Source organism: Cataglyphis hispanica, chromosome 4 (genome assembly GCF_021464435.1).
Source record: "Cataglyphis hispanica isolate Lineage 1 chromosome 4, ULB_Chis1_1.0, whole genome shotgun sequence".
Classification (NCBI taxonomy): domain Eukaryota; kingdom Metazoa; phylum Arthropoda; class Insecta; order Hymenoptera; family Formicidae; genus Cataglyphis; species Cataglyphis hispanica.
In genome coordinates, this window is record NC_065957.1 from 11,178,337 (window position 1) to 11,205,982 (window position 27,646).

Genomic DNA, 27,646 nt, shown 5'->3' on the forward strand with positions numbered 1-27,646 from the left:
ATGTATATATTCTAGAGGTAGGGAGGGGAAAAAAAAAAAATATATATATATATATATATATATATATATATATATATATATTCTATCCTTTAGAATATATACATATACGTTTCTGATATACATATTTTCTACATATTATCTACACACATATATATACACACGTATATATGTGTGTGTGTGTGTGTGTGTGTATAATCAATATTGAAATCAACCAATCAGTTGCTATCAACTTCATCAATGTCATCAAGTGGAACAGGTGGTGGTTCATTTTCAAATACAGGCATGAACTGAGGATGAAAGAAAAAATAATTACTCCTTTCAGGAATCTATTTTTATAGAAATATATATATATAAATTTTTCAATAGTGATTACCGTGGTAGATCTTGAAGATTCTGTTTGTTTTATCAAGAAATCGTTATCACTGGGCGCGTTTAATACTAGCCTCTCTGCTTGTTCTTCAGTTTGTTGTTGATTAACAGTTTTAATTGTGGAATCGAAATTCTTATTTATCTTAGAGTCTATATCTTCTTCATCGGAGTCTTCATACAGTACTTGTAAAGTGATATGCTAAACATAAAATTTTGATTAAAATACGTTAACATAATACTATGATAAGTATTATATTAGTATTATATATTTCTCTTATACCTTTATTGTGCTTGCAATAGTTGACTTTACATAATCAAAGGATAATTCAGAACATGATTCATCTGCAAATCTTTCTGATAATGTATGATATGTTTTGTTCATTATTTGTTTAATTTCTTTGTTCTTTTTTTCAATCTGAAAATTAAATAATTAATATATCAATGAATTGACAAAGATATGCAATCTACAGAATATATGTGATTAGCATTACATCTTTTTGTCTGAAAGATGCTGAATCAGCTTGGAAAATGTGCTCTCTATTAGAAAATTTATTTTCTAAACTAACATTTTTTTCTGTACATTGTTTAATTGTATTTTTAGCTACTTCTAAAGCTTTCTTAGTTTTGTCCAACTCGTCATTTGTATTATTTAGTTTTGTTTCTAATTCTTGAAGCTTTCTGCTCATATCTTTATTAATTTGCAACAATGATTCCTTCTCCTCTGTAATAGTTATATAGCAGTTTAATAATTCAATAATTATTATACTTATATAAATTACATATACTGATATAATATTATTGTTTTAATATTATTTTCATTATCTCAAATGATCATTATACCTTCTGATTTTTTTAAATTATTCTCCAAAATACTTATTTTGCTCCGTGCTTCGCAAATTTTCTCATCTGATATATTTTTATCAGTACTCTTTGGTAATTCATTTTCTTTTACTCCTGCATGAGATGCATTAAGAGCTAAAAACATTTTCCAAGAGGCATCCAAAGTTGCTTTATCACTTGTAGGAGTTGTTGCATTTTGAAGCTCAAATGCATGGAACTACACATATATAACAATTTTTTTATAATTGATTATCATCTTATTATCCATATGCGTACCTTGTCCAATAATTTCTGGACATTGTCAGATATCTTAGACATTCCCATTCGTATTTCTGCATTTGTTATCCTTGTTTCCGATAATAACATATTGATTCCAGGATCTAGAGCAGCTGGTATTGTACGATTTACAGACTGCGGTACAGGATACATCTGACTGTCCATCGTTACATAATGCCCCTATAATTTTGACTGTCTTACTACTCACTTTGCATAAATAAATCTATTGAATATAGAATTACTCATACAGCAAAATATGGAGGAGCCCACTGCGGCGTTAACGGAGATGCAGCAACTACTGGCTTGTAAGTACTAGAATTTACAGATGGTACTTCAGTACTTGGCTCCACAATTTTATGAATGACTTTTTTTTCTTCCAATGATTCATGCAATAAATTCTTCTTTTGCAATGTTCCTTCTGATTGTTCTATCTAACAGAATATGTAATATTTTAACAAGATGTAGAGATTGTACTTTCATAAAAAAAATTGCAAATTGTGACAAACCTTTTTCTGACGAGGAGATTTATGAGGTACGTCATCCTACAAAATAATATTATTTCTTTCAAATTAGGTGATAATAAAATATTATAAATTATACTCGAAAAATAGATATGTATTGTAAGTGTAACGAAAAATTGAGCAGTAAAATAGGAATGTGAATATAAATACCTCAGTATCCTCAGAATCAGTAGTAGAAGGTAAAGCCATTTTTGGTAAGATAGACTGACCCATTTTAGCCATCCTTGATATTATGGCAGCTTTTCCACTTGTTGAAATTTTAGATATGGGTACATTTTCTTCTGGTATTCTTATATCAGTTACCTCTATTATCAGCATAATATCTCTCTCCTTAGGAAATCCAGGACCTAAACTAATCTATGTAAAACTATTTAATGGACAACATTGTTAAATACAGTATTCCACAAAAATTTGTTGAATTACCTGTTTGCTGGGAGGTAAAAACAAAATCCTTTTCAGACCCTTGCTACTGCCTAGAAGAACTCTCTCCCAATTGTCATCTGTCGATATTTCTACAGTCATGATTTGCGACATTACAAAATTTGCCTTAAAAGGTTGTACTATCTCAGTTCCCACAAAATATTTGATACATATATTGTCTCCTTCTTTTGCAATCATATCTTTATTGCTTGCTGGTGCTAAATCTTGGTAAATCACATTGTCTCCTCTCTCTTGTACTGCAAAATAGCGCGCTAATCCTATTTCTGTTCCAAATTCTAGATAGCTCTCATTATTCTCGAATAAAATAGACCAATTCTCATTGTTATTATCATAATAAGTGGCATAATTATTTGCTTGTACAGTATACAAAAAGTCGCGCGTCACTGTGGCAATAGACACATATTCTTGTTTAGTCCTATATAAAATTATCTGATATAGCTTCGTTGTTACATTGCCTGTCAATGCTAAACCAAGCTTCCCAACAGAAGCATATTGACCATTTTGTCTGAAATTTAATTATATTGTTATTAATTTAAATAAAATCTGATTATAATATTATCTTTCTATGATACCTAAAAAGGTATCATAGAGAAAAAGATAATATTATAATCATATCAATTAAAAGAATAAGTAACATTCTTAGCAATTTGATGTAATTACAATTTAAAAGCATGTATAGCTTTAGCTATTAGAATTTCTGTCTTGGAAGATGGTATAGTTTGTTGTATATTATATCGAGTATTCTCGAGTATTCTATTCTTTTTAGGAGCTGTTTGTTTAATAGACTGAGGATCTGCAAGTTTTGATTGTATTCCAAAAATGGCAGCCAGATTAGATCTGAAAATACAATAAAGAGATCTAGTCTTATTGTACAAAAAATAAATAAAATTAAGATAAAAACAATTTAGCATCATTTTATTAAAGATAATAACATAAGTCATAAACAATTAATTAATAGTTGCAAATCTGAAAATTAAAATTAAATAGAACAATAACAATAATTTTATTTGTTTTAGGTGAACATTTTTTTTCTACTTAAAGTAAATGTATGTTCAGATTTTAGAAGAGTAGAAAACGAATAAAAAAATGCGATTATAGAAATCAAACGTTATTATTTAATTAATTAAATCGTTAAAAATTGGAAATATATCCAATAATTTATAATATGTGTATGTATGTGTTATATGTGAACATACACAATATACGTACCCTCCTGAAGATACAAAGTCAGGCTCGTCTTCATCTCGAAAGATCTTGTCGAGATTTGGTAATTGATTCTGCGCGCTCATGATCAAAGAAATTTCGTGCACTTTAATCACATGTGTAATAAAACAATAACACGTCGCGATAGCATCTCATCACTTGCTATATAAATCGCCACATATTGTGTCAAGAATTCTGAAAAAATTGGAATTCAACACTTTTTCTTTCTGCAAGAGACGCGATGAGAAAAATTAATTTTTCCTTATAATATTCGCACAATACGCGTTAAAAATAATAAATACAGAGACGCGCTCTGCCCGTGAATTATATCTTTCGACGATATTTGACGTTTTGAGCACGTTCGATATAGATAGAATGAACAGAGTTTGTTGCATATATTATATATACATGCGATACTTTTTTCTTTTTTTTTTTTACTTTTTTGAGAATGCTTTTGACTCGAATAAGTTACTTACATTTACAAAGCTTTTGACAAGTTTTAGGTCAGGTTATGCAGGGGATGGACCATATACAGCCAGCGCGTGCGCATGCAACCTTTGACGCGTACTGTGCGTATGTGAGTACCGCAAAAATTAATCTTCATCTCCACGTGCGTTTCTCTTACCGCACAAAAAAGTTGATTCGAGTTAACGACAGTATTGATATATCTCGTCCGATAAAATGAGCAAAAGATTGAAACTGGATGTTATCTCGACTTCAAGAACCTTACGTTCGAGAAAAACCCTCACGACCTTCTCGGAGAAAACATCGCCTTATTTTGCCGTTGAGAAAACAATTGTAAAGACCGGTTCGAAAAAACGCTCGCCGATCAAGATCGAGTACGATGCGACAGAGGATAAAGCGAATATTAAAAGTATCGATGCAACATCAGCCGTTGAGATACAGAGTCGAAATGACAAAGAATTATCGACGCTAAAAACTGTCAAAAACGAAAAATCCGAAATGAAGGACGAGAATGTAGAACAATCAGCTGATTCGAAAAACATCAAAGATGAGAAACGATGGATGCCACCGAATTGGGAGATTATTTTGGAAAATGTCAAAGAAATGAGGAAGCATAAGACAGCCCCGGTTGATGACATGGGTTGTCACAAATGTGCAGAGCCTGATGCCAGTCCACCAATAGCCAGATATCAATCATTAATAGCTCTGATGTTAAGTAGTCAAACAAAAGATCAGGTCACACACGCTGCTATGCAACGTCTTAATACTTATGGTTGTAGACCAGATATAATAGCAGCTACCCCTAATGATGTTCTAGGCAAACTTATATATCCAGTTGGATTTTGGAAGGTATTGATGCTATATCTATTTATTGTATATTAATTTTAGTATTCAAATTTCCTTAAATTTTTTTTTTGCATTAAAAATGTATATGTTATTTCTTTTTACAGAGAAAGGTGGAGTACATAAAAAAGACATCAGTTATTCTTCTAAATAAATATGGAGGTGATATTCCAAAAACAATAAAGGAATTGTGCGAGCTACCAGGAGTAGGACCTAAAATGGGTCATATATGCATGCAGATTGCATGGGGAGAAGTGTCTGGTATTGGTGTGGATACACATGTTCACAGGATTTGCAACAGATTAAAATGGGTGAAAAAGCCAACAAAAACACCAGAAGAAACAAGAAATGAACTAGAAGATTGGCTTCCTAAATCTTTGTGGAGCAAGATAAATTATCTTCTTGTAGGATTTGGTCAAGAAATTTGTCTACCTCGATTTCCCAAATGTTCTGAATGCCTTAACAATAATATTTGTCCATATGTCTCAAAAAATAGTGAACAGAAGAAAAAGTAATAAATTCAAATATTTATATATAAAAAAAAATTGTTTATTATGAAACAAATTTATTTAAAATTATATGTTCAACAAATTTTTCAAATATTCTAATGTTTTGATTTCTGTTTAATCCGTTTACCATGTTTGTGTACTACCTTTTGAGCATTATATAATTTTTGTCTATTCTGTTTTTTATTTTTCTGTTGTTCCAATCTCTGCTTTTGTTGAAATGCCTTACTCTTTTTAATTTGCTTCAGTGTTGCTTTCTTTATTTCCCGTTTTAGTTCTTTTGAAGATTTAATCTGCTGACTATCAGATTTAGGTTTTTGCTGTACTGGATTCTTCTGTTTCTCTTGCAGTGACATTCCCTCAATTTCATCGTCATCATTATTAGAATGTTCACTTTCGTCATCTTGTTCCTCTTCTTTTTTCTCTGCAATCTTGTTTTCACCTATCCACCTACTTCCTTCTGCAAGCTCCGCTACGTTTAACTCCAAAATACTGACTGTATGTCCTTCCAGATCATATTCTTTCTTAGATAATAATTCTTCTAATTCTGGGACATTCCGATGCGATAATAATTTTTTGTAACGTTCTCGTGCCTATGAAGATACATAGATATTTGTATTTTCTATAATTTTTTAGAGAACAAAGTGCAGCATTTTATACTTACCGCTTGTTTAATTTTCTTTTGTTCTTCTTTCAATTGTTTTTGCAACTGTTCCTGAGCTTTCTTTTTCCGTTCTAATTTTCTTTTACGAAACCCTCCTAAAAACTCTCTATATTTGCATGAATATATAATTTACTTGTGTGATGATTATACGAATTTAATAAAGATAATTACCGTCGTTTTTCCTCATCAAAAACAAGCGTGATCTTTTTTCGTCTCTTCGGTTGCCCGGGTCTTCTATTTACGTCTAATAATCGCGGTTGAAATTTTTCAAACATTTTTGCAAACTATTTACAACAGATTATACGAAAAATAGGTTATATTGGAGAACATGTGTAGAAAAAAAAAACATTTCAAGACGCGCGTCGTGAAAGATAGTCGCTAGTGAAAGATAGAGGGAGATTCAGGCAACATTCGGATAGCCAATAACAAAGTTTCTTTTCTAGAGATTTTAGGCTTGCTATTTCCATTTTTGTCTCAAGATATAAGCGGGGAGCACACACTTTTGCATAAGCATAAACATAAAGAAATTGATTGGTCCACAAATGTATGCATAAGAAAATGAACCAATCAATTTCCTTATGTTTATTATGCGCTTATGCAATAGTGTGTGCTCCCCGCTATATTCTTTTATTGGAGATATTGTATGCAAAATGCAATCTATTTCCTATAAGAGAATAACTCATTTTACATGATCTTTCAAAATACAATTAATTTTTTATATTATAAATTCGACGATCTAAAATTTTAACTTTCTCTGAGCATTAATTATACTTAAACAGACATAATATTATTTATCATAATTTAGAATGCCATATCGTATATAAAATTATTTTCTAATAAATAAAACTTGCAATATGATAACCAATTTATTAGAGTTATCACATATATATCAAAAATGTATATGCATGTAATTTTGAATTTGTATTCAGAGGTATTATCTAGAAATGATACAAAAATATGGGAATCATTATCCCATGGTAATTTTATTATCCTCTGCCTCTGCCAGTTTGAGATCCTCCTGGTTGATTTTGTTGATTAAGCCATGGTGCCGAACCAGTACCTTTGCCTCTTTGATTCTGTCCCCTTCCTCTACCACGAGCTAGAACAATTTTATTTATTAGAGTCGTAAAATATAAACATACACATGTAAATGTTTGAAAAAAGAATTTTCAATATACAATCAAACATTGTGATTCATTTTATATCATCTCATATATATTTTTAAATCTTTATGACGCATAAAGTGCTAATACCAGTTGACTTTTTTAGAGACAAAATTTAGTAACGTATTGTATACATCGTTTTTAAAACATATCTATTAAAAATATATATATTCGTAATGACTTTTGCTTTTTTTCAGAATCTATTCGAAAAAGAAAGAACTGAATGTTAGTAAACTCTCTCACTTTAACAAATATCTGTGTCCTTTTAATACCACTTTTTTCACTGAACTCTATTAATGTTTAGGAACACAAACTACAACAAACCTTGAGCACGCAATATAGCGGACTTTCCTCTACCGGCGGTGCCCGAACCCTTGCCACCCGGCCGTTTAAACATGGGCGCATTTTTCAGCATATCCGGTAATATGAGAAATCTGATTTTCGAGCCGCGAATATATACATTTTCCAGCTGTCCTACTTGGCCGTCCCGATATGTCACTGTGATATTCTGCATCTGACAATTCATATTATCCTCCGCCTCTATCAGTTTACCGCGATAAACCTCACCGGTGTTTGTCTCGCAGGTTATAATGTGGCCTTCCGCTTCGTGAAGCACTTTGATAGGAACTCCGATCGACATGGTATGACCAATCAAAAATATTTCTCTTTGCAAAAAAAAAAAGAATATCTTTATTAGATTTCCGTCCTTTATGTCCAGGACGCGCTTTAATGATTCTCTTACCTTATAAATACTTGCTGAAATCTAAAATCAATATTATGGTTATGGTTATGGTTATGGAGGGAACCGAATGTTTTCGCACACTGACAGGGTGGAGGGGGAATGAACATTGTTCGATCAATACATCGAGAAGAATCGATTCTCGTTGAAAGATCGATTATCTTCTCCAATCTTTAAATTTGATTGAATTTTTTTTTATTCGACGTTACTAGATCTCTGATTCTGAAAACCGCTCTAAATAAATGTAAATTGTTATCTTTCATGATCGCGGAGGAGAGATTATTTGTATAAACATCTGTTTATTACAAAAACGTTTGAAAGATTTATTTAGACTATTTGTACGACCGCGTAATGAATGTATGCATAAAAATGATCAATCACACGTGTCTAATGAATATTATATTTTTGCGTTCTGTATATTAGACATGTCATCAGTTTTTGCATATTTTTCTATACATATGTATTATGCGGCTATACAAATACGTCCGAATAGAGTTTTAAGATCATGAAATATGTAGACATATTTACATATATAGATAGAATATACAGATTTGCATAATAGAAATATCAATCACAATGCAAACTCTGCAAAATAAAATAGTAAGATTTAAATGTTTGTTATGCCTCTAACAACACACACGTTCAAAGGACATGTACAGAGAATGTAAAACATGTTTTTAATTAAGGATGTGAATCTTCAACTAAATTTCCTATATAAAATATTTCAATTTCTAGTAGGAAGAGTATATTATATAAAATATATTTATCTAACATATAATAATTCACATTTACTATGTGAATGCTTGAAGGCATATTAAAAGTATAAATTTCAATCAAAATTCGCAATATCATTAGGTAGCCACCGTGTTAAAAGATAAACCGTTTATTGCAGCAAAAATTTTTCATTACAGAGAAAATAAGATCGCACCTCGTGTTTAAACGTTTGGGAGATATTTTTTGTACAGTAGCTACAATATAACTCGGAGAGAGGTGCCGGTTAAAGTTCTATATAAAGTAGTCGAGAACACACAAAAAACGATTGCCGGCCTTCGTTAAGGGTGATGCATTTATATATATTTTGTTTTTAAATATACATAAATATAGTCCACTATAATTATAAACGTTTTAGAACTGTTAAAAGGTCCGTAAGGGCTGGGAAGAAGAAGAAGACGAGAGGAGGAAGAAGAGGGTGAATGAAGGGAAGATGAGAGGAAAGGAAAAAAGGGAGGAACGTATGGGAGTACACTAACTTCGTTTTACGTACGTGAAACCTAAATGTCTAAAGCATTTCAAAGGATGGTAATTGTAATCATATAATATATTAAAAAGTTGATGTTACTTTTTTTAATAGCTTAAACGTACTAATATCAATCGTAATAATTACAAGCATCGTGTTACGTCCTTATATAGTCAGCCAAGTACGACCGTCGCTGATAATCTTCTTATTCTTCTCTTATTCTTTTTCTTTCTTTTTTTTTCTCTCTCATCTCCTATAAATCATTTATATTCCTGTGCATCCATTCTTCTGCCTCACTCTCGCAAGCATCTCTATCCATCATGTATACACATTCTTTCAATCACTCTCCCTTTTTCTCTTTCTTTCTATCATTCGATCGCTCTCGCTAGGCAAGATTATTCCGATATTGCGATACATGTTAGAAAAATATGCTATGCCTAAAATAGGATGAAGGCCTGAAGGCAACCATTCCGATATTACTGATAATCGGTGTGTATATGTCAGTGTATTGCGTGTCATGTGTTCCGCGCATTTTCTTCTATACACGATTCTGATTTCTCTCATCAGCGTTCCTAAAAGTGCGCCAAAAACAAAAAAAAAAAATAGAAAATAGATCCATCGACGATCTTAATACATGATAAGATGTACATATTGTCTATGTGAAGTCATAGAGTCGTTCCGTAAAAATCGCCAAGAATCGTTATATCAAATTATTGTGAGTATACTGAAAAATCCACATCTGACAGTCTTAATTTCTAGATATCGTTAAATTGTAAATTTTTTGAAAGTTTAGTTACGATGTAGCTTATTCGAAGAAATAAGATCGTTTTAAAGGATTTTTGGCGGCGATACGTGAAATATTTGGTAACGGGAAAACTGCATATTTGTTGTTCGTTCTATTCTAAAGAAAGAAAATTAGCACTTGATAGACCTTACGATTACATTTAACAGAACGCTTTATATTTATCGAAAATAAAAAAGATCTTTGTTATACACATACTTTTCGAAGCGACGCGAAAATAAATCTTAGGCGAATAACAAGAATATGCTACTTTATACAAAACAGGTCCTAATTACAAAATAAGAAATAAAAGAAAGGCAGCACGATTTTATATAAGCGCTTTGTCCCAGGATAAGAGAAAGAAAAAAATATATATTATTTTGTTTTACGCGGAATCGGAAAACTGCAATATATATATATATATTTATATTTTTCTCTTTTTCTTCAAAAAAATTCAAAACTCTTATAAAGCTCTTAAAGAATTGACTTACACATGGAGCATAAATTTGCGCTGCTTTATCATCTTCTTACTCATCTTGCTTTTTACAAGAATACAACAAAACCGGACAGCTATAACACCTTTTTTCACATGCATGCTATAGCTTTACAAATATATATATAGTTATTTATGGACGAGAAAAAGAAATAAAGTTCGGCACGAATTTTAAGCGCGGAGAAAAAAAATAGAGAATATGTATGTGAATTATAAAATTTTATCGATGTAATATCCTTCGCGCATGATTTTAATTCATATACGTTCACACTTTATAAACGTTTAATAGTTTTCTTCTTTGTCGTTCATATAATGCCCGGCCTCTCATTAGACATTTTATTAATCATTTATTCTTACATTATGCGCTGCTATGCAGCACCGGAATACCTCGCGCAGCTATTCTACAAAACTCGCAAAACAAGCAAAAATAAAGAAGAAAACGAGTAAACTAATCGACAATTTCAACTACTAACAATTCATTTATATTCTAAGAAAAATCGAAAATTACGTTAAAGAGGGGTTTAATCTACAAATCCCAGATTTGCGGCCGCAGTGTAAATAATTATTTGCAATATAGGTTGAAACATATTTAATGAGTAATAATTGCTGGTTATATTCACGTGAAGTTGGACATAAACACACAGTACTACTTATACTTCATTGCATTATTTATGAATCAATAGACTAATATACTTAATAATTATTAGACTATAATTATTAACCTAAAATTGTGATCACCCATCAACGTCAGCCATTACCTAAGCAACATTCCCTATTTATTTATTTTTTTGATATATAAACGAAACAGTATAATGTATAAAATTTTTCTAGAACAAACCAAAACACTTCTAAGGAGACGCCTGGACTGACTGACCGCACCAAGAGTTCTGCCTTTATGTAAAACGAGCTTCATATATTTGCAAATTTTTCATTTAAGTAAATTAATAAACATAATATATAGAATAATTATAAACCATAATAATCATGAAGATAATAATAGGTAATAATAATAGTAGTAAGCTGGCAGCAGTTAGTAACCAGATATATTCTCAATTAAAATTCTCTCGCTAGATGACAAATCTGACTTACATGGCACTGACATCCATTTACAAACCATTCACTCTCATACACACACACATTCTAATTTACGAGCTTTCGTTTATTTGTTCTGTCTGATATATTCGTTTCTTTTTTCATTTTTCTTTCTGCGTTTTCTTGATAGTTCAACTACAAAACAATTTTGCTGTTGTTCTTGCGCGCTCACTCACATTCATACACTCACTTTCTCTCGATCTTGCATTCGCTCGTTTCATCCCTCAACGTGCGAATCAGCTGCCAGATAATTTATCTCGTTTTCTTCGTGTTTTTTTTTTTTTTAATCTGTTTGTTTATATAGTTATAATAACCATTTTCCCAACGACTACACACTAAATAGTTCAAATTTTTTGCACTTTTTCACCAACAACAACTGGATTGTTGCGCCGAATTTCTTGAGCGCCCATTTCTTTGTAATCGAATTTGCAATCGTGCTTGTCACTGTACCGATGCACGGCACAGAATAGTCCTCCACAACGGCACTCAAATCCTGAAAATTTATCATTGTCAAAGAAACTCGAAGCTTTCATAATACATTACTGATTATTTTTTGTACTTACCGGTCAAACCAACTTTTTTGCGACATACAGCACAACGATTTTTCTTCTTCTTAGATTCTTTATCAGTCTCTTTGCTGTCAAAAGAGTCGTCTACATCGCCACTACTCGCCGATGACCCCTCAGCTACTGCATTGCTTATACCTACTTCGCTTTCCTGATCTTCCCTGTTTACCTGATTGACAAAAATATTATATGATAAGCACAATAAAAATAATTATTTATTACTATAACTATATTTCTTAAATTTCTTGTTACTTGTTTATTCTATTTTTAAATTTAATAAAGAAATTAAATTATATAATGTATTAAAATGTTATAAAAATGTAAATGGTTATAAATTAACTATTTGTTAATTAAATATAAGTTTCTTTATAAATATATATTTATCTATATATCATAATATTTATAATTATTAATAATGAATAATATATTTAAAATAGATCAGATTGTTTAATGAATTCTTATCATGATTTCAGAAATAAATGTTTCAATATAATTAGATATATTACGTAATTTTCTTGCTGAAATGCAGATGATCTGTTTTAATAAAAATAGAGAGTTCATAAGTAATTGTAATTTCTTATTACAGTCCATGTATGTTCCAAAGCAAAAACATCTTTATCATAACAATGCAAAAGATTTAAAGCACATTTGTATTATATAACACACATCAATATTTTGTCAAATTTATTCTAACAATTTAATATTCCTTTTCTGCTGTTCTCAAAATTTGTGTTTTATAGACTAGAAACAATTTAATGTATACGACCTTGTGGATTCAGGACAGCTTATAAGCGCTACCTTCTGCAAATTAATTGAAAGAACAAAGATGTTATGCTTGTGTGGAATAACTACAAAAAGAGACATGGGAATACTTACTTCTTTGGGACTGGATAGATCTGACGTTGACTGAGGTATGGTAGGAATGGTAGGTTGGGCCGTCGTTCCTGTAGCTGCAGGACTACCAAAACTGCCTTGCAACGTACCAGCGTTGCTGGAGACAGTCTGTGAGGTTGGTACAGTGGCAGCTGACACTGGAGGTTGTTGCTTCTTTTTCAAATTTTCTTTATAGCAAAGAGAACAAAGGCCATCGGTAGCCGGTGAGCCATAAAATCCACAGCCACTGCGACATAGGGCTTGCATAGGATTAGACTCTCGTTCCATAATTCTTGTCTTTCAGTATCACTCTTTGTTCAATCAAGAAGATTCCTGTTTATATTCTAGTGCAATTGTGCTGCTTTGAGAAACAGTGGAAAGTCACAGTCAGCTTGGTGCAGGATAACTAGATGTCCTTCGCTGCAGCTCTCTTCCCGATTGCTCCTCCACAACTGCGTGTCACCATGTACTCACCTATTACAAGTTATGTATAATTAATGGTGAAAGATAAAATATTAATTGTCATAAAAAGTATTTTATACAACCACAAAGTTTAAATATATAATTTAAGCTTATTATTAAAATTTATATGAAACTCATGTAAATATCATATTGCATTATGTTACATACACATTTTATGTGTCTTTAGAATTGTAAAAATGAGTATGAAAATGTATTAAAGATAAAGGACAGAGACAATTCAATGTGAAATAATAATTACAACATAATTGTAATGCAAATTATATAATTAAAGTTTATAGTGCTACATTAATTTATTCATACAATAATATGCATTATCTGATTAATGGCAAAGAAATATGAATGAGTATGTAGTTATCTTATTTTTAAGCTGTATGTAAAAATCATAAAAATTACGAATAAGAAAATATATAAAAAAAAAAACTCAGATAATACATAATCTTTTTAAATGATAATGTAACCTAGAGAGCATTTCCAATAAGAATAGCAGGCGATTTTTCGAAAATTCAGCTAATACGCTGTAAAGTAGCACGAAAAATGAAGGTATCATAAATTTATCATACTTCCTGCGTCAAGCAAGGTCAGACCACAAATATCTACTCAATGGGACATGTCCTCTTGTAAGTGAATATGCCAAGACACACTCGATAATAACCGAAATTTGAACTAAATGACACTACAATAGGAGAAAAGGGAAAACGGTGCTTCCGAACTCAACGAGAGAGAGAGAGAGAGAGAGAGAGAAAGAACGAGAGAAAAAAAGAATTCGGTAAAGAGAAAGAAAGAGAGAGAAAGAGAGTGAATGAGAGAGAGCAAGAGAGCGAGCGAGAGGGAGGCGAGAGGAGAGGAAATAATTCCTAGGAATTTTTACTACGTCATCTTGGCGATCTGATTTTTTTTCCGCCGCGCGATAGTCCGACGAGAGGCGTGATCGCGCAGCGTGATATTACTACTCACTTTCCAACACGCAGCCGTGTCGCAACCGATGCACAACATGGAGTAGGAATTTGTGCGAGGCATTTAAGTAACGGCAGCCGTATCCTTATCGCGGACTCGCGAATACACCCCGCACAATAGGACCGTGAAGAGAAAGAGAGAATCGGCCGTCTCTTTCTCCCGCGTCGCGGTGGCTCGCTCTCGTTTTATAATCTCTATCGCCGCGCACTTTGCGCGGCACACGAAATCACGACGGAATGGAGCAGCCTTCACTTCGCGTTTCCCACCAAGCGGTCGCGTACGGGCCGCGGGGATAAAGAGAGTTTCGAAGCTACGTGCTGCGTGCACTCGCACGACTCTTCCCGGCTCGCAAACGCTCGATATTGCTTCAATCCACGATGCCCGCAAGGACGGAGGAGAAACAACGATAACGACGGGCGAATGTTTTCATGATGGCGAACGTGTGGATCAGAGGCGCGCTGGCTTTTGGGCGGACGCGTAAGCGGCTGCGACGACTGCGGCGGCACCGCGCGCACAACTACGAATGTACGAATAGTGGATTAGTATGAACGAATGCGACGGTGGCAGCGGCGCCGGCGCCGGCGCATCGCGACGCGATCGTGGATACGGAACTTAAACTCTCGGGTATAAGGGGTGTCCCTCTCGAACGCGCTTTCTCTCCATCTCGATTATCTCTCGGATTCCTTCGGTGGGGATTTCTACCTGAAAATTTGATCGCATCCTTTCTCACGATTTCGACTGCGAAACACCTTTCGATCGCTCCCGATTAATTTCCCGATTAAGTAAATTCAGTCGGTAAAGATGTATCTTTTCACAAACATATTATATAGTGTCATCATAGTTATATGTATACGAGATATTTCGGAAAAAAGCATAGAGAAAAATTTAAATATTATTTTATAACTTTAGGCAGACAAGATGACAGTACGTAATATGTTTTATATATATTATGGCAAAATATTTTATTAATATAAAGTTTTTATAAATCAAGATCCAAGTTGATTTCAAATTAGTAAAATACGGTTTATATAATGAGATTGAAAAATGTCGAATAATTTAGTTTATAATATATAAACGAATAGATAATATAGTTAATATTTTCAGACTGTCTTTAGATAGGATTAACAAGATATTTAAATCGCTAGTTGAGTCATCGATCTGTTTTATTATCAGCGTTATTCTAATTAAGAAGAAGGAATGAGAGTATATCTAAAAATATGACAAATTTATTATAACCAAATTCGTTAGATAAAGAGATTGAAAGTATATTGAAATTTTAATAATTATTTTAAGCACGCTCAATGGAAAGTTAAGATACCGAGTTTATGGATCAATCAAGGAGCGGAAGCATGACGCTTTTCTTGCGAATTAATTTCACAAGATTCATGTGACTTACACTATATTACGAACACATATAATAGCTGCGATCTCTATGATTTTCGTTATCTTTTCTATACATGTATGTATTTATATAACATTTTCTAGAGACCATGACCTTAATTTTAACGATAGATTTTGTGACCAATTAGAAATCTAAACTTATCTAAACTCGAGAAATTCCCCTTACTCATCAATAATTTTAAAACCATAAATTGGAGATTGCTGTCTGTGAATCGCAATTTAGTATTTTATCGAGATATTTCGTCCAGTTTCTGCTTAATATTAGATATTAAAAATTCGCAACAAATAAATATTTTTTATAATTTCAAAATTAAAATCTATTTTCTTCTAAATTTTATTTTATGTGCAATAATCGCATTTTAAATTATATTTTTGTCGAAATTAGGTTTTATTTTTTTATTATGTATGCAACGATCAATTATATTTGTAAACAGAACTTAAAAAGGGAAAACTAGGAAAAGAGATTAACAAAAGCATCGATTCACTTTTCAAGATTTGATTTGATTACAGCTCGACTAAAACAGTTCTCGGATACAGAATATTTTTATTTGAATCGAATGGTCTCCTCTTTCTCTATCGGTTATAAAGGGTCACAGGAGGTTAAGAATTGGGTCAACCGTCTCGATCGGAAAAAAAATTATTAGAACGCGCGCATATAGGATCTCACCGAAAGGATATATTTCATAGCAAATTTTTAATAAATTTGTATCGATATAAGGTACAACTGAGTGAATTATAACTATAAATTATATTTAAATATATCATACATATATATAATGTTATTAGAAAATAACAATAAGTAATTAATTAATAGCAAATAATATTCATGCAACGATAAACATATAAAAATATTCATAAAGGAAATAATTTTGTTTCACTATTCAAACCTGAAAATTATTACACAAAAAACTCTAAGATAAGTCTTTTAAAAAATATAAATGTTTTTTAGAATGAAAACTGCTTGTCATGATGAATATACACATGTGTTATGGAAGAACATTTATCTACAACGCAGAATGAGAATCTTGAGTGCAATTAATGCAAAATTATCTCAGACAATTAGAAAAATAAGAAATGTTTATAAACAGTTGCTTGTGCCCAAGTGCTCGAGTAAACATCAGCATTAATTATATTAGATATTAAAAAAAAAAAAGAATTTGTTGGATTCTGATAAATATCATTTACGTAAAATTTAACTTTCATGCTTGCGCAATCGAACATGTTCATTTAATCAGAATGTTCAAAAAGCCTAGAAGATTTATATATTACCACACGTATACTTTCCCATAAATAAAACAACTAAAAACTGTCGATAGGTGTTAATCATTATATATATATATATATATATTCAACAATTATCATTATAGATAATTATATTATAGGTATATTTATGATAATATGTTATGTTATTTATGGTAACATGTTTTGGAGATATACAATTATAGAAAAATATCCAATAAATAATATTAATAATATAATAAACATGTTTCGTCGTATATAAAAATCCAATTTTGGCAAGTTTCAAATTTAAAAACATATTTTTTCCGACAAAAAGCACATCTGCATACTCTTTATAACTGCATAAGCAAAATTATTTATTATCCGCACACATAACTATTTTTTTATAATCGTTATTGTTACAATAAAAAGTTTCCATAGCATGCATGTATGCAAAACAGTCTTTTGTTGTTAGAATTATTCGTTTAGAAGGGACTGTGGATCGAACGTCGGAACAGCTGCTTGCATAAACGTCGCAATGGTCAGCGGCAGTACTGAAGTGAGATGATAATGCGAGGATAACAGAGGAGAAGGGGAATAAGAAGGGGGAGACAGGGGCATACACGCGCTCGCGATGCCCCTACGTTTTCTACTATCACGAAGTCCGCCCGATTAAACCCAATGTAAGGTAGGGTTCCAATACGTACTCTTACGTCACACGCGACGAAGGAAGGGACAGGTGGCACGATGACGCGCTGACTTTAAACGTCGATTACTTGATATTTAATTGCATCTTATATTCGTCGTGACACGCTCGTGTAATTTGCGCCGCTGCCACGGAAACGATATATCCTACGCCATGAGAGACAAACAGCGTGGAATGAAACCGCGTCGGACACGCGATCCTCTCGAATGAGTCGGCCGCTCGCGAGGATTGTCAGCTTTGACAAAACGCGCTCCACTCTCTCGTTTTCTCCATAAATGAATAATGTACGATATTTAAAAAAAAAAAGATGATAAATTGTTGTTTAAAGAATTAACAAGCGTCATAGTGAAAAATATTAAAACACTGTTGTGTGAAAGATTATAAACCTTTTATATATACAGGAGAATATATACTTATTAATTTTATTTTATAGATTATGCATTTATTGCGCAGCATAAGAATATAAACTCGTAAACACCGACGGTTTGCACAATTTGTGAAAAAGTAATTCCTTCCCCACTTTCGACTCACGATTCAGCTTAATCGGACTTTTATCCCACTTGTGCTGCTCGACCGACAGCACAGACGCAGCACGTGAAATTTTGACAGCTGCGATACCACACACCGATTTCATCAAATATGTAGAATACGGTATAATAAGCAGAATGATTTTTAATTAAGAATTTGTAAAGCTGATGCAATGTTCTCTTTTTATTTTATTTATTCTATTTTTCCTTTTTATTAGATATACATATATTACACACACAAAAATCATATGTAAAAAAATATCTCTGTATTTTTTTGCTTTCGATAAAGGATCGAGTTTCTTCGTATCTCCTGCAAATAATACTTGAGCGAGACAATAGCTTTAACATTATTCTTACAAGCCACGTCACAGCTACGTCGTCATCAGTTATAAGTACCAAGCTGGTAAACTCCTTAGTCGTAATGAGGAAAGAGGCAATGCCGTAGCAAGGCCGAGGCAAACGCAAGTAGCTTCAAGGAAAGTCAGCACGGTATAGTCAGCACATAATTGCCCACATTCGCTTGACTTCACTGTAAGATGAATTGTCAAACCCCGAGCTGCTTTTACGAGTGCCCACACATATTTGACTCATGTGCGGATAACAACGTGACGCATACACATTTCCCACATCGGTTATCTGTTCGGTTTTTGTTCCTAAACCAATTCGCAAATACATACAATTGACGATAATTCCATGTTGCCTTTGTGACGCACGTTGAATAAATAATATTTTTAATTAAAATTTATCAAGAAGTATTTTTTGAAAAATCGAAAAACAAAATTATCTGCATTATTTGAATACAAAATATAAAAATAGTAATAAAAATATTTCTGCTGCATATTACCCGAATCGTGACAGCTTTGCAATGAAATATAAACAGCAGTTTAGAAAAATATTCACTTTGTGTGGAAGACGGAAATGAGAGGAAGAATACATGCGTCTAGTAACAATGAGAGTCATGGTAAAGTTCATATGACGCGATGACTCGGTCGCTTCTTCATTCATATTCTAGAGAGCTGTTCTTATTTTTCCTCTAACATTTTATCTTTCGAAATTCGAGTGTTCTCTTTTTCAAACTTTCACTCTGTCGGAATGCTCATTAAAGTGCTAAAGATGCAACGCGTGTACAACCTTAACGTCGATTTTAATAATTTTAAATAAAAAGAGAATATATATGTGTGTATGTGTATGACGTCAAGGAATGGCGAGAGCGCGTATCGATTGAAATACGTAAGGTAAAAGATAAAGTGAGATCTTTCGTTTGGATGTGGATACACAAAGTAGGTGGTAATAACGATGAAAATTAGAAGGCTGTGTAGAAAGACTTATCCAATCTAATTTTTTTTTTTTTGTGAGAAAAAAAATCAATATATCAAATTTGTTAAAGAATTTGACCGAACTGGATGATTTTGATTTAGAGTCAGATGTATCTTTGCATCTCTATAAATTTAGATATGCATAGATGCAAAAATCTCACTCGCATTTTTTAAATTCAATTAATCGAATTAAGATCGATAATTGTAGTTGAACAGAGGATATGTTCGTTCCGTGTCAATGTATACGTGAAACGAAAAAAGGACGCAGCAGCGAATAAAGGCGCGGAAGACTCGCGCCGTGAAATACGTCAGATTCATATAAGCTTTTGTTTACTCGGCGGAGTAAACGACCTTTCCCACAATGGCTGCTAACGCATTGGACGGTTGTTCGACCTTCGCAAAGTCGTGTGGTCGGATTCACACCAGCGCCGCCGCTACCGCCTTTATCGTACGGGAATATCTCAGATTTCGGAAGAGCCCGATCGTAAGTCACAATCTTGAGGATCCCTTGTCGGATGACCACGAGGAACAATAGAAATTCGGCAAGATTTAACCTACTTTTGTGATATGTTATATTCCAAAATTATACTTTGATCGTAATACGTTTGAATTTTATTTATATTACGCGATAAAACATATCATTTTATGCGCACAATAAATTTAAATTTACTGAGAAATCGTATCAATTTTTTTCCAATCATAATATTATATGAGTGTAACGTTAAATTAATGAAATTTGCAATTTTATCTCGAACGAGAAATAACATCGAGCACAAAGAATGTCAAAGATATCTTATCAAAGAGAATAAGGAGATTAATGCGTGACAATGTAAACTCTCTGAAAATGGGATGTATGTAGAATCAATTGTATTATTGTATAAAGTAAACACGAAAAATTGGATTGAAGAGTTTATGGACAGAGGATTTGCGCATTTCTGAGAATCCGTAGGTTTTCTTCGACAACTACCTAGTGTATTCCTTGCCCTGTGCAAGGGCTAAATTTAGAGCAGGAGCAGGTAACGGCCACGAAACTAAAAGTGTTGCTTGAGTCCGTGTTTAGACGCTAATATTGTCGACGGTATCGTTTTTAACTCTGCATCTTCCTTGTATGTGGTTGATGCACTTATTTGATAATAGAGAGTGAAGAGAGGAGAAAGGACGACTGTTCGTCGAATCTTTGCAATTACGCAACAAAGATCAGTGAAAATCGTTATATTTATATCGAGACTGGACACAGAAATTCGCGTTGTTTCATACGAAAAATCAGAAAACTCTAGTCAGAAAATGCAAACCGATGCGAGATTAATTTGCCTCGAAAAGCGTTAACTTTCCGACAGAATGAGTTTTCCCAACTAATCTCTCTTGCGAAACAACAAATCCAGGATTCGTCGATCTCAAAGTCAAAGGCGACGTTACAGGTGTAACAAACGAACACAGTACAATTCGAGCGCGACGAGATCACGGATATACAAAAAAAAAAGCATCAATATTTTGTTCAGATCGACTTTCTCTGTTCAAAAGGCGGATAGTTTTATCTTTATTTCTTAACTTCACTTATATATATATATATACATCTCGATATCGAAACGAAAGCAGACTCGGCAGAACGCGTTCGAAGCTCATACTTTCATTGGCAAAAAAATAACAATCATATCTCGTTTAATATGTAATAGAAAGACAAACAGCTCCCACACCGATAATACAACTGGACAGCGATTGCCGAGAATAAAATCCACACGATTCGAAATACACTCGACATTATATATGATTTATATAATGATACATATATATATATGAGACGTACTCCGCGCGTGGATCCGCGCGCGCGAAAGATTCGCGATTTGTTCGAGGCCGCGCAAAGTCACTCGTAGATCACGCGCACGCGGAAACGCGCGGCGGAACAAAATATCGCGTGCACGTGTGCGCGCGCATCCCCGATGCTGTCGTCTCCCACATTTTTCGCGCACTCACGCCGATCGGGAGATGATGATTCATATTCATTTCGTGGCTCCGGACGCGGTCGGCGCCATAGCGCCGCGTTCGCATGCGTGATAAGCAAGGACGTGGGCACTATTGTTGCGTTCAGCAGAGTTCCCAATATCATACCACAAATCATCAATATTTCTAATATCAATGCAAAAAAAAATATTAAAAAAATTATTTTAAAAATTTTATTGATACGTGGATGTTAAAATAATATTAATTTTGACATCAGAAGGTGCTGATAAAAAAAGATATGTCAATGTCAATATAAAACACGTATCGATGATAAAAATAAAAATTAAAATTAAAGAATATTGGGGGCTATAAAAAGTCGGTATTAAAAAATATCATTACCTTTCTTTCGTTTTCTAATCATTCACGCTTCATTTATATTTCAACGTTTAACTTGACGTTGTTAATTAGAAAAAATCCTATTTTATAAAATTACATATAATTGCAAATTAATCTCTGATTCCGTTTGATATCGATACCTTTGAATAGTATATGTCTCGTCGATAAGTCACTTTCAATTGTCGACTCTTAAATTAATAAAAGCGGCGGTGCAATTCTTTTTTTAATGTGGCCATTCCTACCCCGTGCGTCTCTACCTGGTCTGTCTCGGACGCGTCGAACGTGGTCGAATCTCGTGAAGGCCTTGCCGCAACTTTCACGTACACGCGCGCGCGCGCGCGCGCGCGTGGAGGAGAGTACATTGTCCCAGAGAGGCAAAAGTCCCTTCGTCCCCCGCGTGTGCACACGAAGCGGATCGTGTGCGCACGCGCGGCACGCGCGTGCGTGCGTGAACGCTGCTGTTGATTGTGAGAGTAAAAGAGTCGAGAGATAGAGAAAGAGAGAGATAAAGAAATAAGATCTAAAAAGAACAATACAAAAGAAAAGATAATAAAAAATCACAATGCTTAGAAGATGAAAAGATGAGCGAATTTTGTTTAGTGAGGTTCTTTATTTTAAAATCTACAAATGGTCCCCAGAGGCTAGAACCCCCTCCCTCTTTCTCATTTTTCTCAATTAATGAAACGTACGAACATCGTAGTTATATACGTTTATTAGTTAGCCTCAAGGAACGATTTATGATTCTTTTGGATTGTAAGTTGTTTGACACAAGTTGTCTTCGTTAACTAAAAATATGTGAGGCTTTAAAGACCATTACACCGAACTGTTTGAAACGTCAAAAACTACACAATGAACTGGCTAAAATAACTAAAAAGAGGAAAGTTTGCTGAAATTATTATATAAAATTTCTATCTCATTTTTTTCTCAAAAAGAGAGTCTTCATAAATCTGAATCATCTATCTACTGAACGCTTCAAATACTAGCTCGTATTGGGTATATTGTTGCACATTTCATAACATGTGCAGCACATTTTACAATAGAAATAGGTCATGAAAGTATTCCTAATATATATCGATAAACCGTTTATTGTGCACGCTATTATACATATTTCAGAAACAATTGATTTTTGCAATTATGTTATTAATATACCGTTTTTTATTAATATCGTTTATAAATTACGTACTGTACTTTAAATTTCTCTTTTTCTTCTTTCTCTTTTTAATTTTAAAGATGATAAAGAATCAGTTAAATTATGATTAAAGTTGATAAGTGACGTTATATCGAAACAGACTATTGATCATTTCACGTATTTTGATAGATACTATCAGCTCCGCACGATTGTAACAATAATTTTGTAACGTCCTGTATAGCATATTTATATCAATCAAGGCGTTCAATTGGAGAGCCTCGCGGTGCACAAATTTGCGCCGATTCGACGTCACTTCTCTGTATATAATCATAACTGTGGTCTAAGAGAGAAAGATCATCCAGTTAGCTTGAGTTAAATAATAGCCTATATATTTTCTAACATTAATAGCTAATCAACAGAGTTAACACCTGCCCGTTTTTATAATATATGTAATCCCATACAGTGCGTAGATGTATAGATTACATATTAAAACAATTTTTAATAGACGGATGTCATTATAAAGGCAGTATTAATTTGTCGAAAGACTATATTTTATAATTATGATTAAACGAGCTAGCAGAGTTGCATTTTATATATGATCTCATTTATACGTTTTTATTGCACGATTCCTATTGCAGATGAAGCTTAAGAATTTAAAGGAAAGGGAGCAAACGAGAGAGAAGAGAAAGAGAAAGAAAAAAAGATGCGGTTAAAGATACATTTATTATCATCCCAAATAAATCTCTCTTTTAAAAGAGCGTAATGAGACAAGGTAAGGAGTAGTAAATTTAGAAGCGCTAACTGCAATGTGAGATGCAACGATAATTGTCACTCGTAGTTGTATACAGAATATATCAGACGTCACGTACCTCGAGCTATAAATACTAGAAATGAAACTAAGCAGCGTAATGATTGTTATTCTGGTGATTTATTAAATGTTCGAAAAGATTCAATCGAACAAAATTCGTTGAGGAAGAATCTGATTGTACGTTAAGCGGAAAATTTCCTGTTAAATATTGATGCAGCATGACTGGGACATTTCTTAATTACAGCATTGTTCACTCTCAAGAATTAAAAAATTTCGGTGAAAATCCATAATTAATGATTAATTAATTATTAGATTTAAGAGCATGAATAAATAGCGAAAGCTTATTTTTATGATTCCAAGTAGATTGTGTTTTAGAAAATATTTGATTATGAAACAATTAAGATATGAAAGACTTGAAGAAGAACGACAAAAAAAAGATTATAACTTTTTATTCAGTCTTTGTTAAAAAAAAAAAGAATCGACTCATCGATTAATAATTTATCATCGACAGAAAATACATTATCAATAATAGAGATATTATATAGAAAAAATGATCGTGTTTAAAATAAGATAAAATCTTAAAAATAAAGACTATAAATTTAAAACAAAAAAATACTAAATTTTTTAATGCATCGTACACGAGATAGAAATATGCGAATTATGCGTGAAAAGGAACAAAGTGAACGAGACTTTGATATTCAGCGGTCACATACGGATAAATAAAGAAATTCTTATAATAAAATAAGATATATAGTAGGTAAGCTAAGTTGGATCATAGATGACATAGAATATATATTATATATTGATCTATATCTATAGATATAGATAGAAAGCGTACGGAGGAGAGGTGGAATTCATTATCGTTCGCGATGATCCGTTACAATGACTATAAAAAAAAAAACTTATAAAATACGATGAAATAGTATACCACGATTGATGTTAACGGCAATGTAAACGAAGATGCGAATACTTGTTTGAAGGCAAGCATGCAGTAAGAAAAGCAGGAGCATTTATTAAACTCGTTCGACGAGCATTCTAATCAGGTGTATGGGAAAAAGGCAACTCATGGAGGATGTTTCAACATTCTGGCATCTTATAACAAATTTGATTTTAGTTTGAATTTTCAACATTAAATATCTCGATAATTAAGAGATTAAATATTTCTAACGGGAAAAAAATATATTCAAAGGTATAATAGATCGCAATATCCATTTTTATCTCCGGGCTTTCAATGTGCCAACATTGCATTATTTTTAATTTTAATTTTAGATAAACAATAATCCATGTCTTGTCGCTAAAATAATTAGTTTTCTGAAGTTAATCCTTCACTATCTATTAGCTACACGCGCAGACATATGGTAGTCCTAAAATACTCCATAAACCTAAATCAATTTTAATCAATTATTCTAAATAAAAAATCATTCTTGAAACTTGTCGACTTGCAAATACTTGTGCAAAAATAAAAGAATAATATACAAGGTGTTATCCATATATTTTGCTGTGTAGTGAGAAAATATCGCTCGCGTTCCTTTACATAAATACATTTATTGTAATATCAAACGGATGAAAGAATTAAATTTCAAACCTTACGAATGAGATTTCGCCTCAAGATTAATAGCTCGCACATTTACCACATCGCGTCGCTCATATGATTCGAATGATTCTTTCTGCAAATTTTATTTCACAAAGCCTCAAGCTCCAAAGGGTGTAATGACGTGGTTGCCGAACGGCTGGGGCGGTCCGGTCAGGTCAGATCAGGTAAAGGCGGATAAAGCCCGGCAGAGGAAGTGCCGCGCGATAAATACGAGAAATTACTCTTGATAAGGCAGCTGCGGAGACGCGTTACATACGAATGCGCGAGCTACGTTGGATTGGGAAACACGGCGGCGAGAGTTTCCGTTCGACACCGATCGCGGGTCTTCGACTGGAGCGAGCGGTCTCGCGAGCAGCTGGAACGGACGCGAGTCGCGATTTCTCGCCGTGGACCAGAATTAAAGATTGTAAACAACGGGGTACGAGGCGGGGGAAGTAGCGGCGAGGGGGTGGGTGGGTGGGGGTGGAGGGGAAGGATGTCCGAAGGGACATCTGAAGGGAAGTACGTCGGTGACGGGTGTTTCGGAGAAAGAGGAAGGGGGATAGCGTAAGAGTGCGTACAGTACGCATGGTAAACCCGTTATCAGGTAATAGATAAAGAGAACGAAACAGGAATTTTTCATCAAACGCGTGGCTAAATATTGATAAATTACATGACAAAATGGTCAGCTAATAATGTTTGATATATGTCATTTTAAATTATCTTAAAAGATGAAATATATATATATATATATCTGTGATTAATCTTTAAATTAGTAGATACAAGAATATATTGGACTCTTGCGTATATTTGCACGTGCAACATAAATATTTTAAATATGATAATATCTTGTTCTTTCGAAAGATGCTGCTTAATAAAGAATAGGCAGGCATTTATGACGTCTAATATACGATGATTCGAATCGTATCGGAGCGCTGCCGTCGTGTGGAGACGGCGATGAGGAGGAAAGAGATAAAGAAAAAGTGATTTAAAAAGAGAACGAGGAGATGGAGAGGGAGGGAGAAGAGCGGGATGGAGAGGGGGAGGGGGACGCGCGAGAAAGAAAGAGAGGCCTAGCCACAGCCACACGCGCATGCAAAGAGCACCGAGGGACGGACGCACGGTGGCAAGACGATGGGACATGGCTTCCATCCTTGAATACGCACTTAGACGTAAATTGCGTCGTTCCTTTGTCCGTCTCTCTGTCCGCGGTCACTTTAACACGTCGACGTTCCTACGCGAACGCAGCTGCCCGATCGCAGTTGAAATGCGCACGTAATTCGCGGACGCTGGACGCGCGAGTGAAATCGAGCTCGCGCTCCGATCGGGAAATTACGTCGGTTATGTCCCACCGTGCCGTAGCCCGAGGGAGAGGAGAAGTGGATCCGTGCATCTCACGGCTATACCGAAAATAGTCCGCGACGATCGGCAGGTAGAGCCCGCGGGGTAGAGAGAAAGATAGAGATAGAGATAGGTGGATAGAGATAGAGCCAGCACACGGTATACGGGATTGCGACACTTACCGAAGGCTGTTGCGGTGTAGCAGGGCGCAATATGTCAGCTGACTTGACGCGCGACCGATCCCAATTCTGCGTCACTATTCCACATAATTCTCAGCGAAACATTCGGTCACGTCGCTCGCAAATAAATCCGCTTCACGAAACTCGCGTTACGCGTTTCACACTGTTCACAATAAGCGCGATACGCGAGATGAAAGGTGGTGATGAGGGGAGAGATACCGATTACGAGAGATACGACGATCACGATGATCAACGGCGACGATGACTATCGTTTACGGCGAGGATTCTCTTCACACCCAACTCTTCCGACTACGAAGGAAGTAGATCTGCCAATCTGCCAGAGTCGCAGATACGAGAACGAATACTGCTGATGACTGACGTAAAGTTAGATCTCCTTTACAATTCTCCCCCCCATAACTCCGGCCGAGCGTAGCACTCGGTGCCGTATGCGGGCGAATGACCACGAATCCGCCCGAGCGCGAAACAAATAAATCATAGAGAATAAACTCGGGGAAGGTAAAATGCATCTAGTAACTTTTCTGTTTAGAGACATGCGAATAATTTGTCCAATGATTGCCGATTGGTTGTTGCCTAAGAAATATCTA

The 27,646-nt window shown here is 34.0% G+C and overlaps 5 protein-coding genes across 11 annotated transcripts; 1 reads left to right on the top strand and 4 right to left on the bottom strand.

The window, feature by feature from the left end:
* Window positions 1-90: 90 nt before the first annotated feature.
* Window positions 91-3,799, bottom strand: LOC126848783 (FK506-binding protein 15). 2 transcript variants are annotated; one of them, XM_050589974.1, is made up of 12 exons: window positions 3,657-3,799; window positions 3,108-3,284; window positions 2,430-2,952; window positions 2,157-2,363; window positions 1,992-2,027; window positions 1,734-1,916; window positions 1,486-1,665; window positions 1,210-1,426; window positions 936-1,090; window positions 650-784; window positions 374-568; window positions 91-287 (listed from the first exon to the last, which is right to left on the bottom strand). In XM_050589974.1, exons 1-12 carry the CDS (start codon window positions 3,734-3,736, stop codon window positions 216-218), a joined length of 2,160 nt encoding a protein of 719 aa, XP_050445931.1. In that variant the 5' UTR covers window positions 3,737-3,799; the 3' UTR covers window positions 91-215. The 2 variants fall into 2 exon arrangements, with proteins under 2 accessions (XP_050445931.1, XP_050445930.1); XM_050589973.1 differs by having other exon boundaries at window positions 861-1,090.
* Window positions 3,800-4,327: 528 nt separating this feature from the next.
* Window positions 4,328-5,638, top strand: LOC126848804 (endonuclease III-like protein 1). The gene is made up of 2 exons (XM_050590022.1): window positions 4,328-4,964; window positions 5,066-5,638. The coding sequence occupies exons 1-2, from the start codon at window positions 4,332-4,334 to the stop codon at window positions 5,471-5,473; spliced, it is 1,041 nt and encodes a 346-aa protein (XP_050445979.1). The 5' UTR covers window positions 4,328-4,331; the 3' UTR covers window positions 5,474-5,638.
* LOC126848814 (nucleolar protein 12) lies at window positions 5,504-6,474 on the bottom strand. 2 transcript variants are annotated; one of them, XM_050590042.1, is made up of 3 exons: window positions 6,300-6,474; window positions 6,129-6,234; window positions 5,504-6,057 (listed from the first exon to the last, which is right to left on the bottom strand). In XM_050590042.1, exons 1-3 carry the CDS (start codon window positions 6,401-6,403, stop codon window positions 5,563-5,565), a joined length of 705 nt encoding a protein of 234 aa, XP_050445999.1. In that variant the 5' UTR covers window positions 6,404-6,474; the 3' UTR covers window positions 5,504-5,562. The 2 variants fall into 2 exon arrangements, with proteins under 2 accessions (XP_050445999.1, XP_050446000.1); XM_050590043.1 differs by having other exon boundaries at window positions 6,129-6,223; window positions 6,300-6,463.
* Window positions 6,475-6,975: 501 nt separating this feature from the next.
* On the bottom strand, window positions 6,976-8,144 carry LOC126848821 (small nuclear ribonucleoprotein Sm D3). Its single transcript, XM_050590056.1, has 3 exons — window positions 8,034-8,144; window positions 7,616-7,956; window positions 6,976-7,227 (listed from the first exon to the last, which is right to left on the bottom strand). The coding sequence occupies exons 1-3, from the start codon at window positions 8,138-8,140 to the stop codon at window positions 7,115-7,117; spliced, it is 561 nt and encodes a 186-aa protein (XP_050446013.1). The 5' UTR covers window positions 8,141-8,144; the 3' UTR covers window positions 6,976-7,114.
* A 753-nt stretch (window positions 8,145-8,897) lies between these two features.
* Window positions 8,898-27,488, bottom strand: LOC126848819 (AN1-type zinc finger protein 5). 5 transcript variants are annotated; one of them, XM_050590049.1, is made up of 4 exons: window positions 27,045-27,488; window positions 13,076-13,546; window positions 12,197-12,368; window positions 8,898-12,126 (listed from the first exon to the last, which is right to left on the bottom strand). In XM_050590049.1, the coding sequence occupies exons 2-4, from the start codon at window positions 13,358-13,360 to the stop codon at window positions 11,978-11,980; spliced, it is 606 nt and encodes a 201-aa protein (XP_050446006.1). In that variant the 5' UTR covers window positions 13,361-13,546; window positions 27,045-27,488; the 3' UTR covers window positions 8,898-11,977. The 5 variants fall into 5 exon arrangements, with proteins under 5 accessions (XP_050446006.1, XP_050446009.1, XP_050446010.1 ...); XM_050590052.1 differs by lacking the exon at window positions 27,045-27,488 and adding an exon at window positions 26,688-26,824; XM_050590053.1 differs by lacking the exon at window positions 27,045-27,488 and adding an exon at window positions 25,534-25,555.
* Between the last annotated feature and the right edge of the window lie 158 nt (window positions 27,489-27,646).

Coding starts and splice junctions, on each gene's coding strand:
- LOC126848783 (XM_050589973.1), bottom strand. CDS start 3,736: ATGAGCGCGCAGAATCAATTACCAAATCTCGACAAGATCTTTCGAGAT. Junction 2,364..2,429: donor TTTTACCTCCCAGCAAACAG/GTAATTCAACAA, acceptor AGTTTTACATAG/ATTAGTTTAGGTCCTGGATT. Junction 785..860: donor CATCTTTCAGACAAAAAGAT/GTAATGCTAATC, acceptor TTTAATTTTCAG/ATTGAAAAAAAGAACAAAGA.
- LOC126848804 (XM_050590022.1), top strand. CDS start 4,332: ATGAGCAAAAGATTGAAACTGGATGTTATCTCGACTTCAAGAACCTTA. Junction 4,965..5,065: donor ATCCAGTTGGATTTTGGAAG/GTATTGATGCTA, acceptor TTCTTTTTACAG/AGAAAGGTGGAGTACATAAA.
- LOC126848814 (XM_050590042.1), bottom strand. CDS start 6,403: ATGTTTGAAAAATTTCAACCGCGATTATTAGACGTAAATAGAAGACCC. Junction 6,235..6,299: donor TTTGATGAGGAAAAACGACG/GTAATTATCTTT, acceptor ATGCAAATATAG/AGAGTTTTTAGGAGGGTTTC. Junction 6,058..6,128: donor AAAAGAAAATTAAACAAGCG/GTAAGTATAAAA, acceptor GTATCTTCATAG/GCACGAGAACGTTACAAAAA.
- LOC126848821 (XM_050590056.1), bottom strand. CDS start 8,140: ATGTTCATTCCCCCTCCACCCTGTCAGTGTGCGAAAACATTCGGTTCC. Junction 7,957..8,033: donor TTTCAGCAAGTATTTATAAG/GTAAGAGAATCA, acceptor TTTTTTGCAAAG/AGAAATATTTTTGATTGGTC. Junction 7,228..7,615: donor CGCTATATTGCGTGCTCAAG/GTTTGTTGTAGT, acceptor AAATTGTTCTAG/CTCGTGGTAGAGGAAGGGGA.
- LOC126848819 (XM_050590049.1), bottom strand. CDS start 13,360: ATGGAACGAGAGTCTAATCCTATGCAAGCCCTATGTCGCAGTGGCTGT. Junction 12,369..13,075: donor ATCTATCCAGTCCCAAAGAA/GTAAGTATTCCC, acceptor TTTGTCAATCAG/GTAAACAGGGAAGATCAGGA. Junction 12,127..12,196: donor CAAAAAAGTTGGTTTGACCG/GTAAGTACAAAA, acceptor ATAAATTTTCAG/GATTTGAGTGCCGTTGTGGA.